At 31.9% G+C, this 15,837-nt stretch overlaps 1 protein-coding gene across 2 annotated transcripts in view; it reads left to right on the top strand.

The window, feature by feature from the left end:
- BRDT (bromodomain testis associated) overlaps positions 1–15,837 on the top strand; it is a 48,428-nt gene that overhangs the window by 12,269 nt on the left and 20,322 nt on the right. For both annotated transcript variants that reach the window (XM_016134287.2, XM_016134288.2), the window contains exons 6-14: positions 3,466–3,638; positions 4,280–4,633; positions 6,951–7,079; positions 7,321–7,509; positions 8,069–8,235; positions 8,314–8,600; positions 8,689–8,802; positions 8,878–9,021; positions 15,138–15,199. In XM_016134287.2, the coding sequence (XP_015989773.1) occupies positions 3,466–3,638; positions 4,280–4,633; positions 6,951–7,079; positions 7,321–7,509; positions 8,069–8,235; positions 8,314–8,600; positions 8,689–8,802; positions 8,878–9,021; positions 15,138–15,199 (1,619 nt within the window). The remainder of the gene's footprint in view (positions 1–3,465; positions 3,639–4,279; positions 4,634–6,950; positions 7,080–7,320; positions 7,510–8,068; positions 8,236–8,313; positions 8,601–8,688; positions 8,803–8,877; positions 9,022–15,137; positions 15,200–15,837) is intronic.

A 15,837-nucleotide genomic window follows, 5' to 3' on the forward strand; every position in this document is an offset into this window, starting at 1 on the left:
GTTTGCTAATATTTTGTTGAGAATTTTTTCATCTATGTCCATCAGGGATATTGACTTGTAGTGTGTGTGTGTGTGTGTGTGTGTGTGTGTGTGTGTGTGTGTGTCTGGCATCCTTGTCTGGTATTAGTATTAAGGTAATGCCAACCTCATAAAGTATATTGCCAGATTTTGCCCCCTCTTTTATTTTTTGGAAGAGTTTGAGAAGAATCATATTTTTGTTTTGTTTTGTTTTGTTTTGTTCTGTTTTGTTTTTAACGTTTGATAGAATTCACCAGGGAAATCTGGTCCTGGATTTTGGTTGGGAGGTTTTTGATTACTGATTCAATCTCCTTTCTAGTAATCAATCTGTTCGGATTTTTTATTTCATCATGATTCAGTCTTGGTAGGTTGTATGCTTTTAGGAATTTATCCATTTCTCTAGGTTCTTCAATTTGTTAGTAGTCTCTCATGATCTTTTGTATTTCTGTGGTATCACTTATAACATCTCTTTTTGATTTGATTTATTGGAGTCCTCTCTCTTTTTCTTGCTGAGTCTAGCTAAAAGTTTGTCAGTTTTATCTTTTCAAAGAACCAGCTCTTATTTTCATTGATTTTTCTATTGTCTTTTTAGTCTCTATTTCATTTATTTCTGCTCCAATATTTGTTATTTGCTTCCTTCTAAGTTTAAGCTTCCTTTGTTCTTTTTCCAATTTCTTGAGGTGTAAAGTTAGATTGATTAAGACTTTTCTTGTTTCTTGAGGGTAGGCATTTATCGCTATGAACTTCCCTCTTAGAACTGCTTTTGCTGCATCCCATAGATTTTGTTTTTTTTCATATCAATTTTCATTTGTCTTAAGGGTTTTTTGATTTTTTTAAATTTCCTTTTTGATCCATTAGTTGTTCAGCAGTATATTGTTTAATCTCTACATATATGTGAATTTTCTAGTTTTCTAGTTTCATACCGTTGTGGTTGGAAAAGATGTTTGATATGATTTCAATCCTCTTAAATTTATTAGGTCTTATTTTGTAGCCTAACACGTCATCTGTTTTGGAAAATGTTCATGCGCACTTGAGAAGAATGTATTCTGTTGCTTTCGAATATACTGTTTTGTAAATATCTGTAAGTTCATTTGGTCTAACATCATTTAACGCCGGTTTCCATATTTATTTTTTGTCTGGATGGTCTGTCCTTGATATAAGTGGATTATAAAGATTCTTACAATTATGGTATTGTCTATTTCTCCCTTTATGTTTGTTAATATTTGCCTTATAGATTCAAGTGCTCTTATGTTGGGGGCATAAATATTTACAAATTCTATTTTCTCTTTTTAGTTTATTCCTTCATCATATGTAATAGCCTTCTTTGTTTCTTATTACAGTCTTTGCTTTAAATTACAGGTAGTTAGAAATAAAACTTATTAAAAATAATAAGACAATATATTATGATAAACATCGGGTGAAATTACACATAGTATGTGGTATGGTTCAAAAGAATGAGAAATTGATTTGTGCTGAAAAAGCTGGGAAAGGCTTTAGAGGTGATAGAATTTGAGTTTGGCTTTGAATGGTATGTAAGAATTGGCTTAGAAGTGAAGGTCTAGGCTTGTACATTACTTTTTGTAGAAGCATTCCACTGCTTGAGTTTATGCATAGTGGTAGGGAAACTGTCATATGATGGTAGTCTAAATATTGTGGTTACATATTGGTCATTCTATGGCAAAGAAAAATTTAAATTTAGTATGTTAAAATTGGTATTGATTTATTGATTCAACAAATATTCGAGTACCTCTTACCAGCCATTGGGATATGTCAATGACAAAAAAACAAAATCTTTTGTTATCTTGGAGTTTACTTTAGTAAGGAGAGAGAGACAAACAAACATGATGGGTTCAAAGTACATCTCATTGAGAAATTGAGATATGTACAAAGAACATTCCAGGCAGAGGGATCACTAAGGCAAAGGCCTATATAACAAGATGTTATAGCAAGTGGAGACCAAAACAGAGTCCCCTTCCCCTCACAGAGCTTTTTATCCTACTTGAGGAAATAAATAAAATTAAGTAATGTAAGTATTCCTTATTACGTATCTGTTTAGCTCCTGAGTTCAAAGAGCAACAGTTGGGAAGATATCAAAAAATATGAGGATGTCTGAATCTTTTTCATTCTTAAGATTTAGTTAGTAAGTAGTGAGAACTCATATTGAGGCATACCAGCCCTATGTTAAAATATATTCAAATCTATCTAGTTCTTTAGTTTGTTTAGCAAGAATTTGGAGTCAAGGATACCTTTATACTGTATGTCAAATGTGATAAAGGTGTGGTAAAAAATAAGAATAAGAGAACTAGAAAGTGGTGGGAGTAGAAAAAAAGGGTTGTTTTATGTGGGCTGGTTTGAGAAGGTGACATTTGAGTAAAGGCATAAAGGATATGTTGGAAAACCATGAAGATATGTGCTTCCAGGCAGAGCAAACAGCCTGCTGCTTATGCTTACCAGATCTGAGGACAGCAAGGCCAGTAGGTTGGAGTGAAATTAGTGGAGAGGTGGGGAAAGTGATAAGGAAGTGAGGTTGGAAAGATGGCAGATGTAGGAAGAAGACCGAGAAATCATACAGGGATTTATAAGTTATTGGCGTTTACTTGGAGAAAAGATTAGAAGTCAGTAGGCATTGAGCAGAAATGTCATAATCTGATTTGAATTTTAAAAGATCACTTTGATTATTTTGAGAATAGATTATTGGATGAAAAAGGAGAAGGAAAGCCTCTTAGGATGAAATTGTAATATTCCAGTTGAAAAGTGATGATCCTGAACCAGGGTGATTGCTATTTGTAAGGAGTGTAAAGCTGGATTTTAGATACAACGATAGAGCCAGAAGGGTTTACTGAAGGATTGATATTGAGTTTGAGAGAAAATGGAGTCAAAGATAACTCCAAGTTTTTGGCTAAGCAATTAGAAGAATGGGGTTGCCTTGGTAAAAGAATAGACTTTTGAAATAATAAATTTCAGAGTGATATGATCCAAATATCATAGCATTCTCTGGGAATATACAGGACAGAGCATGCATAATTGTTCTTTTGACAGAATCGTCCAAGGGATGTATTGGTAAGAGAATCGCATTCAGACCTGTGTCAACTAGTGATAGACTATCCGTAACAATATTGAAGCCCTTTGATATTTATAGAGTATTCTGAAGACCTCATATAGTACTATATAGTTTGTCTCCAGAGTGTCTGAAATTTTTGCTTATGTCTACACTACCTGTTTGTTAGAAGCCTACCATTAGTAACAGGTTTTAAAGTCTTCAATATTATACCTAAATTGGTCCAACACTATCAACAAGTGTATGTGAAAGGATTTCAAAGGGGAATGGGAGTCTACCATGTTTATATTACTAAAAAACTGAACTAAATGAATTAAAATAGAATACTAAGAAAAGTGTGTTAGTTTTATATTTTACTCAAATGTTGACTCTGGTTCACACTTTACTAGGCACTCAACAGAATGTAGCAGTTTCTTCTGTTAAAGAAAAACAGTCCCCTAAAGCATCAGAAAAAGTATTTAAGCAGCAAGTGATTCCCTCTTTATTTCCTGAAACATCTGTTTCTCCTTTAAGTATGACACGCGGTGCTCCACCCAGCTGTACCTCACAAACAATTACCCAGGTAAGTCTGCTGTAGCTTTAAAATATTTCAATGTAAGTTGGGTTGTTGTGATGTCTATACATTAAGTTGATATGAAAATTGGTCTTCAGCATGCCGCAGTCAATCTTTTTGTCTATATACATTTTGTGAACAGAGACTTAGGATGTGAACTAAATTTTAGATTTCTTAGGTAGACTTTGAACTGGTTTATTATCTTTGTAGTTGTTTTTTTCTTCCTTCCTTCCTTCCTTCCTTTCTCTTTCTTTCTTTCTTTCTTTCTTTCTTTCTTTCTTTCTTTCTTTCTTTCTTTCTTTCTTTCTGCGACATAACTTGTATTGACTCACAATTTGGTGGGTCAACAACATTTTAAATTTGTGTAGCCTAGCTGACTTCAGCTATTCAAAAACTTTTTTTGGTATAACCATGCTGGGTCCCCCCCCCCCCACTGGGGTATGCAAGCAAAAGAAAATATTTGAACTATTTATTTTACCTTAAAAGAGAAATTAACTATACAAATGTTTAATATGTGGAAGACTTGATGATAGGAATCCTTTCCTTGTTTTTTTAAGCAATTAAAGTAATGATCGAAAAGCTTTGAAAACTGTTGCTCTGAATGTCACATTAATTGTAGATTTTGTTGTTGTTGAATTATTTGGGTTTAGGTTACAAGGGGTGTGAAGAGGAAAGCAGATACAACAACTCCTACAACTTCAATAGTCAAAGCAAGTGGTGAATATTCCCCAGCACTTACAGAAAAAAAATCAGCAAAAATGCCACCTATAAAAGAAACTGTGCTGAAGAATGTTTTGCCGGATCCTCAGCAACAACATAAAGTTGTAAAGAGTGGTAAAGTAACTGAACAATTAAGGCACTGTAGTGAGATTCTTAAAGAAATGCTTGCAAAGAAACACTTTTCATATGCATGGCCCTTTTATAATCCTGTTGATGTTAATGCATTGGGACTCCATAACTACTATGATATTGTGAAAAATCCAATGGATCTTGGAACTATCAAGGTAAATGCTGTCTTAATAGAAGGGTCTTCTTTTCTTCATTATAAAAGTAATTTTGTCCTTGTAAAGAAATTTAAAATTCATAAAATGATAAAGAAGAAAATTGAAATCAGCAGTAGTCATACCACCTGGAGTATATCATGGGGACATTTAAAAATGTGCCTTTTTATTTTCTTCAAACACATCCATGATTCTTTACCACAATATTTGAGTTACAGTATTTATAACTTTATACCATGAATTTTCACATAATATGTTGTGGACAATTTCTCATATATTCAAGAATATTTTTTTAAAAATACACACTTCTAATGTAAAAAATATTTTTTTAAAGACATTTATGCAGTTTCTAACCCTCTCTGTATTTTTGTTTGTTTTCTGCTGGATTGGTAAATTTTCTGATTTGGAAGCTTTACATTATTGGCAAAATTTATTTTTGTATGTTAACTTTAAAGGAAGCTAGTAAAAGTACCATAGCATTTACAAAATTATTATTAGTCTTCCTAGTGAATGACTACACATTGTACTCTATATCCTTTTTTATTGTCTGAAAGTTCGATTCTTCTAAACAGTTTTGTTTTATTTTTTATCATTAACATTGTTTGTTAAAATGTGCTCACTCTCATTTCTTTCATCTGACTTTTTCCCTTGTTTTGTTTTTCTTTTTGCTGAAGTACAAACTTTGTGGCTCTCCCATGAGCGCTTATGTGTCTGTATTTCATCTTTATTCTCAACTCTGTTCTTGAATGATTCTTTAACTGACTGGAATTTTAGAATGACAGTTATTTGCTTCAGAGCTAGGAAGATATCTTCTGGCAACTATTGTTGCTGATAAGAAGTCTGCTGTCAGTCTACTTCTCATCCCTTTGTAGGTAATCTGTCTTTCCTCTCTCTAGTTGTACATTTAATTTTATTCACTTTGATTGGAAATTAGCCCTTACGAGCTGAAGCTCATGTTTAAAGTTCTTAAAAAAAAACTTTAACTATTATCTCTTCAAAATATGCTTTTCTACTTTTCCCTGTATACTAACAGACTGAGAGGTCATGAAATAGTACCTGGACTAGGTATACCTGAACTGAGTATTAAAGGGTAAATAGGATTTAGTAAATTATAGGACATTCCAGGCAAGGGAAGCAACTTGGAAGGCCTTGAGGTGAGGAAAGCATACTCAGAATACTATATTTAGTCCAACATAGAACATGGAAAATCTGAAGCAATGAGTAGGGGAAAATTGAGACTGGAAGGAAATGGGTTTGAACATGCAAGACCCTAATTGTAAAGAGGCCAAGAGCGTCCATTAAACATGAAAATTATGTCCTCATATTTGGTTCTTAGAATGATTTCTTTAGCAGCAATGTGGAGACTGGTTAGGAGACTATTATTCAATTCCAAGGGTAAAAGGTTGGTGACTTTAATTTAGTTCTCTGAAATCATTCCTAATTATGTTTCATGTTTTAGTTTGCATTACTTTAATTACAAATGAGAGGTCTGTCATGTTGCATTTGTTGGTTGGCCTTTTTTATTTGTTTATTTATGAATTATCCATCAAGATACACTTTTTGCTCTGTGGTCTATAGCAGGAATCCCTAACCCCTGGGCTGTGGACTGGTACAGTCTGTGGTCTGCACAGCAGGAAGGTGAGCAGCCTGCCTGAGCTAAGCTTCATTTGCAGCAGCTCCCCAGGGCTGTCATCACTGCCTCCGCTCCACCTTAGCTCATCTGCCATTAGATTATCATAGGAGCACTGGTCCCTGGTGCCAAAAGGTTGGGGACCATCGGTCCATAGTATTTTCTTGTCTGTTTGCTTGTTTTACTTTTTATAGTGTTTGCCTAACTGGCTATCCTACATCCCATTTTTCTATCTGCTTTATATGCAGCTACCTAAAAATGTAACCTATGCTGATATTTCTTTTCTGTTCAATTTTTAATGTTTTTTCTTTCCCAGAAGAATTTTAATATAAATCTTACATTGAGGTGTTCAGTGTTGGTTTGAGTTATCTTTTCATTGCTTTCCTATGATCAAACTTGTCTATCCAAGATTATCTGGAAACATCCTGTTTTCTTGCTTTTGTGATTTTTTTTTTTTACTTGGAATGCTTTCCCTTATCTCTACTTGTCAGAATTCATTAGGCTATTTCAAAGTCTAAAAATATGAAACAGCAGAATTTTAACATTTGTCAAATCTCTGTGATGGGTCCCTGTTTTGGTATTATTCGTATTCTTCGATATGTTTGAATTCATACTATAAACACTTAATATAATGCTTAATTAATTATTGAACTATATTGTTTGTGAATCCTGTATTTTTCCTTAATTTAGAGAAAAATGGACAACCAAGAATATAAGGATGCATATGAATTTGCTGCAGATGTTAGATTAATGTTTGTGAATTGCTACAAATACAATCCTCCAGATCATGAAGTAGTGGCAATGGCAAGAATGCTCCAGGTGAGTTGTTACGTGTGCTCTGAAAGTGAATTTCCTCTGATCATAATTTAGAAATTTTAGAACCATAATTCAAGAAATAAAGAATAACACCTCTCCCCCCACGTAGTAAAGCACAATTTATAAATTATACTCTTAAAATTGAGGGGGGGGTGGTATTTGTTTTTTGGAGGTATAGCATCATTTAGTAGCTACATGAAATAAAAAATGCAGAAAACCTTCACAGTCTAATTTTCCATTATAGGATGTTTTTGAAATGCATTTTGCAAAGATCCCAGATGAACCCACTGAGAATATGCCTGTGTGTAATATCAAAACGGATACCACAAAAACCCTTGGTAGAGAAAGCAGTAGTGAAGCTTCCTCTGAAGATAACTCTTCTGGTGATTCTGAAGATGAACGAGTTCAGCGTCTTGCAAAGCTTCAGGAGCAGGTAGCTAATTGTATTATAAGTTTTTATATTCTTTCTATAAGCTGTTACTGCTGATCTATTATAAAATCCTTTTTGTAGAGTAAAAGCTGTTTTATTTAGATCATTTAGAAACATAGCTTTATTTACATATTGGTACATTTATACTGTTTAATAGTCTTTCCTACTAAAAATTCTATTTCCTAAAATTCTTTTATATTCCTAACCACAATTAGTTGATTTTATTGATTGAATATTTGCTACTTTTTGTGATAACATGTTAACCTAAGCTCAAGCTCAAAAAATCAACAATTAAAAACTTACGAGTGCCTGGAAATGTTCATTATTCTTGGTCTGGTTTTAGATGAATACTTAAGTTTATGGGTTGAGCACATGAGGGTGTTTGTAATTTAATGTATGCCCTTCAAAATAATGAATTTGTGAAATCAAATAAGAATCTGAAGGAAATGTAACATGAAATGAATTTCTCAAAGGACACTCTTGACTTTTAAGTGTGTCATTTTTTTTTTAGTATCTTTATTTATTTAGAACCATGATGTTTAAAGAATTTTCCCTTTATCAGCTTAAAGCTGTTCATCAACAACTACAGGTTCTGTCCCAAGTACCTTTTCATAAGCTAAAGAAAAAGAATGAGAAATCTAAAAAGGAAAAGAGAAAAGAAAAGTTTAACAACAGAGATGAAAATACAAGAAAAAAGTTTAAGCAACCGAAATTAAAACCCAAGAGCAAGTAAGTATCTTTTATGATGTCTTATTAAAATAACAGTATTATCTAAAATAAATTCGACTAATTTAATTTCTGTTACAGTCAGCCAAAGAAGAGTGTACAACAGCCCTTTGCTCTGAAATCTGAGGATGATAATGTTAAACCTATGAACTATGATGAGAAAAGGCAGTTGAGTTTGGATATAAACAAACTCCCTGGAGATAAACTTGGGAGAGTTGTTCATATAATACAATCAAGAGAGCCTTCATTGAGAAATTCCAACCCTGATGAGATAGAGATAGACTTTGAAACACTGAAAGCAACAACACTAAGAGAACTAGAAAAATATGTGGCTGCATGTCTAAGAAAAAGACCACTAAAACCTCAGGGTATGTATTTCTGTATGTTAGTAGAAATTGATCTGATATTCATTAGTTTTGAGTTATATTCACTCTTTTTTTGTCCTAAATCACACAGGTAAGAAAATAATGAAGTCCAAAGAAGAACTTCATTCACAGAAAAAACAGGAGTTGGAAAAGCGGTTACTGGATGTCAATAATCAGTTAAATTCCAGAAAACGTCAAATAAAACGTAGGTGGCATTTTTCAAATGTTCCTGTGACTATTTAATTCTTTTGGCATTTTAATGTGTTTCCCTATTTCGTAGCTGAGAAAACTCCGTTATCCAAGGCTGTTGGAAGTGGTTCCCGATTGAGTGAAAGCAGCAGCAGCAGCAGCAGCAGCAGCTCATCAGAGTCTGCAACTAGTAGCAGTGATTCAAGTTCTTCAGACAGCAGTGATTCTGAATCAGGTTAGCTGTCTGTCCCCTTAAGTTCACCTCCGTTTGTGGGAAAACATTTCCTGTAATATTGAGATTTACATTTTGAAGAAATGTTTGTTACTTACCCAGAACCTATGGCTTGGATGCCTCACTTATTATTTAATTGCATGTTGATGATCTCACTAGTTTCCTTAAAAGAAATACTGTGTAAAATGAAACTTCATATTATATACATATGTCACTTATAGGCTTGTAATGTCTAAAATTATTTTACTAAAGGTGAGATAGTCTCTTAATATATAATAGCAGATCATAATACCAGAAAATATCAAATAATACAATGCTGATCTTTTTATAAAAGATTTTTCGAGGACATCTTTCACTTTACTCTTCATGTTAGATCATTCTAATGTTGCAAAGTATGTCTTGTTGTGACAATATATTCTGAATTGAATAACATTTTCAATTAAGAAATCGGTCATTCTAGAAACTGTAAAGCAGATTTTTTTCACGTTTATGTTTTCTTCGCTGTAGAATATTACCCTCCATTAATGGAAAAGTATACTTTAAATTCAGACTCAGTTATGCTAAAGTACCATATAACCTTGTATATAGTTTATTGTCGGCTGTATCAAACTTAACTCATTCATGTTTTCTTAGTGCTGTTTCATTGATGGTTATATAGTTGACAGGTAATCACTGTCCCAATGACACTGACTTGACAGTGGCATTCTATCGTTGTTCACCAAAAGGCAAATTCAGAGTATAGAGCACTTTCGTGCCTAAAACGTTGCCTTATTTTGAATGAGATGTTTCTTCTTTGTCATGAAATTCAGTTCTCTTTTTTAAAAAGCATCCACACAGAATTTTGTCACATCAGGATTTCTAACTATTTGTAAGAATATCTTTCTTATTTCAGTCTGGTAGTAAGGGTCTGCTGGCTGGCACTACCTTCTGTTCTCACTTTTGTTTCTGTTTAGTTTGCATTTATGTGGTGCTGATTACTGCATTTTGTTTTTATGTTTATAAAGTACATCGTGGTAAACGTTTTTGTTAGAATAAACAGAACTTTGAAATTTGTTGAAATTTCTCATACTAGAAAAATTTTAAATTAATTTAGGGCTCTGATTATACATTATTTTCTTATATTTGACTTTTAAGCTTGAAACAATGCTGGAAAAACTAAGCTGCATTTAGTATTTTAAATTGTAATTAGCATTTGTAATTTCATCTAATAAAGCATTTGTGGCCTAATAAGTTAGAGCACTTTGTCTTTTATTTGTAGGATAAAACTCTTTATTACTGACATTCTTGTTTAATGTCATCTTTTTCAAGTAATGGGCTGCTTTTTAAACCATTATTGTTAAAATCCAAGTAGCAAATTTTTATATTTCAACCTACATTATGATGGTATATAGGTTTGTGGCACTTAATAAAATAAATGAGTAAATGAAGCAAAAAGGTCAGTTTGTTTTCTAATATGACAGCACAAGTTATCCTTTCTCGTCGATATTTTCATTGTTTTATGAACATTCAAACTATACTTCATTGGAAAAGCACTGTATATGTATATTATAAATTGCAAATGCAATGCCTAACAATGGAGAAAAACAATTATATTTTTGCTTAATAAAATAAATTAGTAAATGAAGCAATAAGATCTTTTGTCCTAAATATTAACTTTAGGTGTACTCATTAAAATACTCTAAGGCTCTTAATTTCTAGGGTGTAAGCTACAAGCATTTTTTATTTTCCTGAGAACAATAAAAACTATAAATAAATGGATTATGAATTATGAAAAATAATTGTCAGACCATATCAATAATAGTAACTATTGTAAAAATAAGTAAAGCATCTACCATTCAAATGAATTATGCATTTGACATTCTAGAGGAGCAGATGACCAATCCCAAACTTGAGTTTCAAGGTAGGGGAAAGTGGGGCTATTTACTGAGAAAATGTAATTTTTGAGAATTAGATATTAGCAAAAACTTTATTACATTGGTAAAAATTAACTGAAAATATAAATTAGATTTTCCAGCTTTAAAATTTATTATAATTTCAGTTATCAGGAATAGGGCTTTAAATTAACTTTTTAAAATTCCTTGATATTATTGACTCTTAAGGTTTTTCTTACAGCTATCCTGTATTATGAGTTACTCTCTCTTTACTGTAATATCATTTTGTTTAGGTGTACCAAAATGTTTTAAGGGTAAAATCTATGAAAAAGATTTAAGTGTTGTACATAGGGTTAGAACTGTTAATTCCACATTACTTAAATACTTATCTTCTATGTATTCTCAGACCTTATTTAGTGCATCTTTAAGAAGCATGGACTTAATTCTGCTTTGTTAAATATAATAAATTAGTGGCAGAGTGGTGATTTCCAAAGAAAGTTTCATATAAAAAAATTCTTGATCATTTCAAACAAGATATTGTCAGTTCCAAGATAAAGTTGTAATGAAATCCCAAATCTTGAAAAATTTAAATTAGAAATCTGTGGGCTGGAAGCAGTACTTAATTGCAAACTTCACTGTGATTTGATCTTATATTTAAATTATATTCTTGACTGATAGCATATGCAAATTGTCATGTGCAGATAAGTCAAGAAAATTTATTAAACATTGGTGTAAATACAAAACCTTTCTAAACTATTTTTCATAGCCATCAAAAACTAATTAAATGTCAGATCAAAGATGTAAATGAGGCTTGCTAGTCGGTGCTAGTACGTACACATAAGCTCTGGAGAGTTTTCTAATGCTCAACAAACTTGGCTATGTTGAGTGATGTAATAGGGAGGAATATAATTAGTAGATTTAATCCTGTGACTAATAATATTACTGAGAAACAAATAAAGCAGTTCATTGGTAGTACTTTTTAATTTTTTTTATTCAATTAGAGTCAACATTCAATATTATTTTATATTCGTTTCAGATGCATAGCATAATAGTTAGACATTTATATAGGGTAATAGTGCTTTTGATTGAAACTTTATAGGAAATTACTTCAGAAACTGTCTAAATGTAAGCTCAGTACTTGATTAGTGTGGAATAGAATATTTTTCAGGAATATATATAATTTCAATTGCTAAACCATTACACACAAAGAAATTAAATGATTACAGCATCAGTTCTTTACCTGGTTAAGACAAAGTGAATTTGTCACTTATACTTTGGACTTTTTGAAATTTTTTTTAAATAATTTTTTTTTTAGTTATAGGTGAGAGGGTAAAAGAAAATAAAAATTTCTCCTTTTAGTACTACAATCTAGGTTTACTGTAGATATGACAAGGATGTGATTTTTTTTTTTTCATACAAGGGAAAAAGAGAAAAAGGGCAAACATCATTTGAGTCTAGATTTTGTTTTACCTTTTTAGGGAATAAGAAAGGACAGTTTTGAAGTAATTTTTGCCTTTCAAGCTAGAAAGTTTAAGAGAATGATTAGATTTCATCATTTACAAATTTTAAACTTTTATTAGGTTCTCATCAAAGTGTTTTCAAAGCACCAAAAGGATAAATTCAGGCTTGAGCCACGAGTCATATAAATTGTGATGGATCAATCCTAATGTGCTGCCATGTTTAAGAACTATCAGTCTAGGTTTATTTCTTTTGTTTGTTTCCACTTTCTAGCTCCAGTTAAGATGACCTTGGTAAAAGGAATGGGTAGTGTTACAATCAGTTTGTTCTTCTATACTAAAATAAGCACCTAGCAATTCAATGAAAATTGCTAAAAAATTCTTTAAATGGAGCAAATTTTTTCAGTTCAAAAACAAATCGCTGATTTTAATCAGTAGAACATAGCTTAGGTGACAAGGTTGGGCAAATCATTTAACATCTCTGGACATCTTTTCCTATAAAATAAGGTAGCAGAACCAGGTAGTGACTTCCAATCACTTTTTTATACCCTGTCCTATATAAGCATGATTTGTTTTTCTAATTTAAAAATCTTCAGTTATTTTTTCTGCTATATATGGCATTACATTCTGGTTTTGCATTATAGTATTATGTTCATTTTCAATTTATCTAATTTTTATGTCCATATTGATTTGCTGGTAATATTTGGTATATCTGGAGCATTTATCTCAGTGCTTTGATAGGTGATGGGTATTGAACAAGCCCTTTAATCAAACATCTGTTTCTAGCTCTTTATTTAATTCTTTGATTAAATTTTTTGCCTTAGTTTAAAATGAGAACTTTCCAATTAAAATTTTATATTGGGGCTTGGGGAAAATGTGAGAATAGAACACATTACATAATCTGTATAATATGGGTTTATTTAGTAGTTCACATATATCCAATATATCCTCATAAGGTAGGTATGCATGCTATCACATGTCCCTGGAGAATGTAGTTGACACAGTATATGTTGTTACTGTAACACTCAGTTTTGTTTATGTTTGCAAGACCTGTAGGGCTTCTTTGCTAATTGAAATGTGATTTAAACTTGGTAGTGAAAATGTGTGTTTGCCTTTTAATTTCAAAGGCCAAGAACTCATAAATAAAGAAACATGCAGTTTTATGTTACCATGTTTCTGAAGAGTCACCCATGTAAAAATAGGATGAGAAGCACAATGCTAAGTTTTAGGCTATCATTATTCACCTATCTATAGTCTGTAAGACTTTTATGATACATACTGTATTAAGTGACTCTAACTTTTTTAATCAAAAAAATTTTAATCTAGTGTCTTCAGGTTTTGAGGTGCTATTTTTAATAACAATTTGGAGCTTTAGTTTTATATGTCAGAAAACTAAGATAATGCCCTTGAATTTTTTAGCAGAACACTCAACGTGGTATGTCATATTTTTATTGTACTTAAGACTTTTTATCATAATGTAGTTTAGATACATATTTGAATAATTTAGATATATAGATGTGCATATATTATATGATAATATTAATGAAGTCTGTTTTTCTTTGTTCAAAGATGAAACCATAATTTCTCCCCTAAATATGAAAGCTACCTGGATCTATACCCTCAATCCTTGCAGTCTATATTCTCTTCTCCTTCTACCTAACTCCCAACACTTAAATAATACTTAGTGGAGTTCCATTAATATGGTTCATGTCATTTTAAATACTTGAATTCTTTAAATTAAAGCACGTTATTAAGTGGCATTTAGCAATTTTAACAATGTCCAGCATCAAACATTTTAGGAAAGGAAAGAACAGTAACACATCCAGTGGAAACTGATGGCATTTCAGGAGGCAGAAGGTAATTATTAAAATTAGAATGTTTTAAGTTTGAATAAGATTTGGTGTTGACCAGCCTTGGTGTCCTGGAGCCTGAAGCAAATAATGCCCAGGGTGCTCATGAAAGCTGGCCTGGAGAGATGGATCAGGGCATTAACCAGTCTGATGCTTTCCCACACTGACCTAGGACTGTGATTGGGGAGGATAGTGCCAGAATCAATTTTAGGGTACAGAAAGAGGAACCTATGAGCACCGTGTCAGAGAGATCTCTTTTTATACTTATTCTACCAGTTCAGCAATAAAGGTATTTGTAAAGGTAAAGGAATTCCTATAAAACCTATTTGTTGCCACACAATTGAGGCTACCAAATAGCTTAGAAGTAACTAGAGTATTAATTAGATGGGATCTTTATTATAATGCTTAGGCACCAGAGCAGACTTTTTTTGTTCAAATAGCTTCACTTTTAATAAAAGACTGTATCCTGTTAGATTAATAACATACCCTTCTCTTATAGTAAATTATTATTTTAATTAAACCCCTATGGCTATATTTATGGCTACTTGGTAAAAGGTGATTTAGTATAACTGGTACTACTTGTTTGAAACATTTCTTTGTTACTTGTTCCTTTTTCAACTATCACTTATTCAAGCTCTTTACTCTAAAGTAACACTCTGTTCTTTTTTGCCTAAATGAAACAAATTGAAATTTGTGAGTGGACATTTATTCCATTATGTGGAAAAGAACATATCCTCTTAAAAGCAAGTATTCCTTTAGAAATTTTGACTGATTAAAAGAGGGCAAAAACCCAGTAACTATAAGAGCCTCTTGATTTAAGAGGTTGGTGTTAAAGGCATTTTATCAAGATTACCATTTTATTTCTAATATGAAAAAAATTGTAATTTAGATGTAATTTCAAGCTGACAAACATTGAAATATTTATTTATATACATTTGCAGAAATGTTACCTAAATTTACTGAAGTTAAAAAGAATGATTCTCCTTCTAAAGAGAAAGTAAAGGTAAGTTAATCCTTCATTTTATCTTAGAATATAAAAATTATGTTATAACTCACTGGTATAGTAGTAGATTTATATACAGTAAGGTAGAATTTCTCAAAAAAGGTAGAAAGGGAATGGTAGTTAGGGTTTCTGAAGATAAAGCTTATAATTACCAGCTATTTTAGCACACCTATGTTACATGGGTGATATGCTTTGAAAAGGATACAAGTGATTTTATTTTATCTTTTTACTAATCTGGATTATTATCCTCCTAAAACTTTTAATCCTTTGTACCCATCCCAAATACAGAATTGCAGGCATATGCCTTTATTAAATTATAAACTTATTTAATAACACCTAACTAGGTTAGGAGAGTACAACATAAATGACACTGTCTTGAGGAGCTTGTAAGAGATTGTATGATTATTGTTATAATCTATATTCATAATTTATTGAGAAAATTAAGAAGGAATATATACATATATATGCTTAAAATGGGTTTTAAATCACGGAAAGGGAAGAAATGGTTTGTATACTGACATATAGATGAGTATATTGTTAGTATATTGACTTATAGGTGGTAAGTAGCCTGAAGAGAAGCAAAAAGGAGCAGGAGGTGGTGTGTTCAGGGAAATAGGCAGCAGAACTATTTGTGAGGC

The sequence above is a fragment of the Rousettus aegyptiacus genome, unplaced genomic scaffold (assembly GCF_014176215.1).
Source record: "Rousettus aegyptiacus isolate mRouAeg1 unplaced genomic scaffold, mRouAeg1.p scaffold_m13_p_1, whole genome shotgun sequence".
NCBI classification, from domain to species: Eukaryota; Metazoa; Chordata; class Mammalia; order Chiroptera; family Pteropodidae; genus Rousettus; species Rousettus aegyptiacus.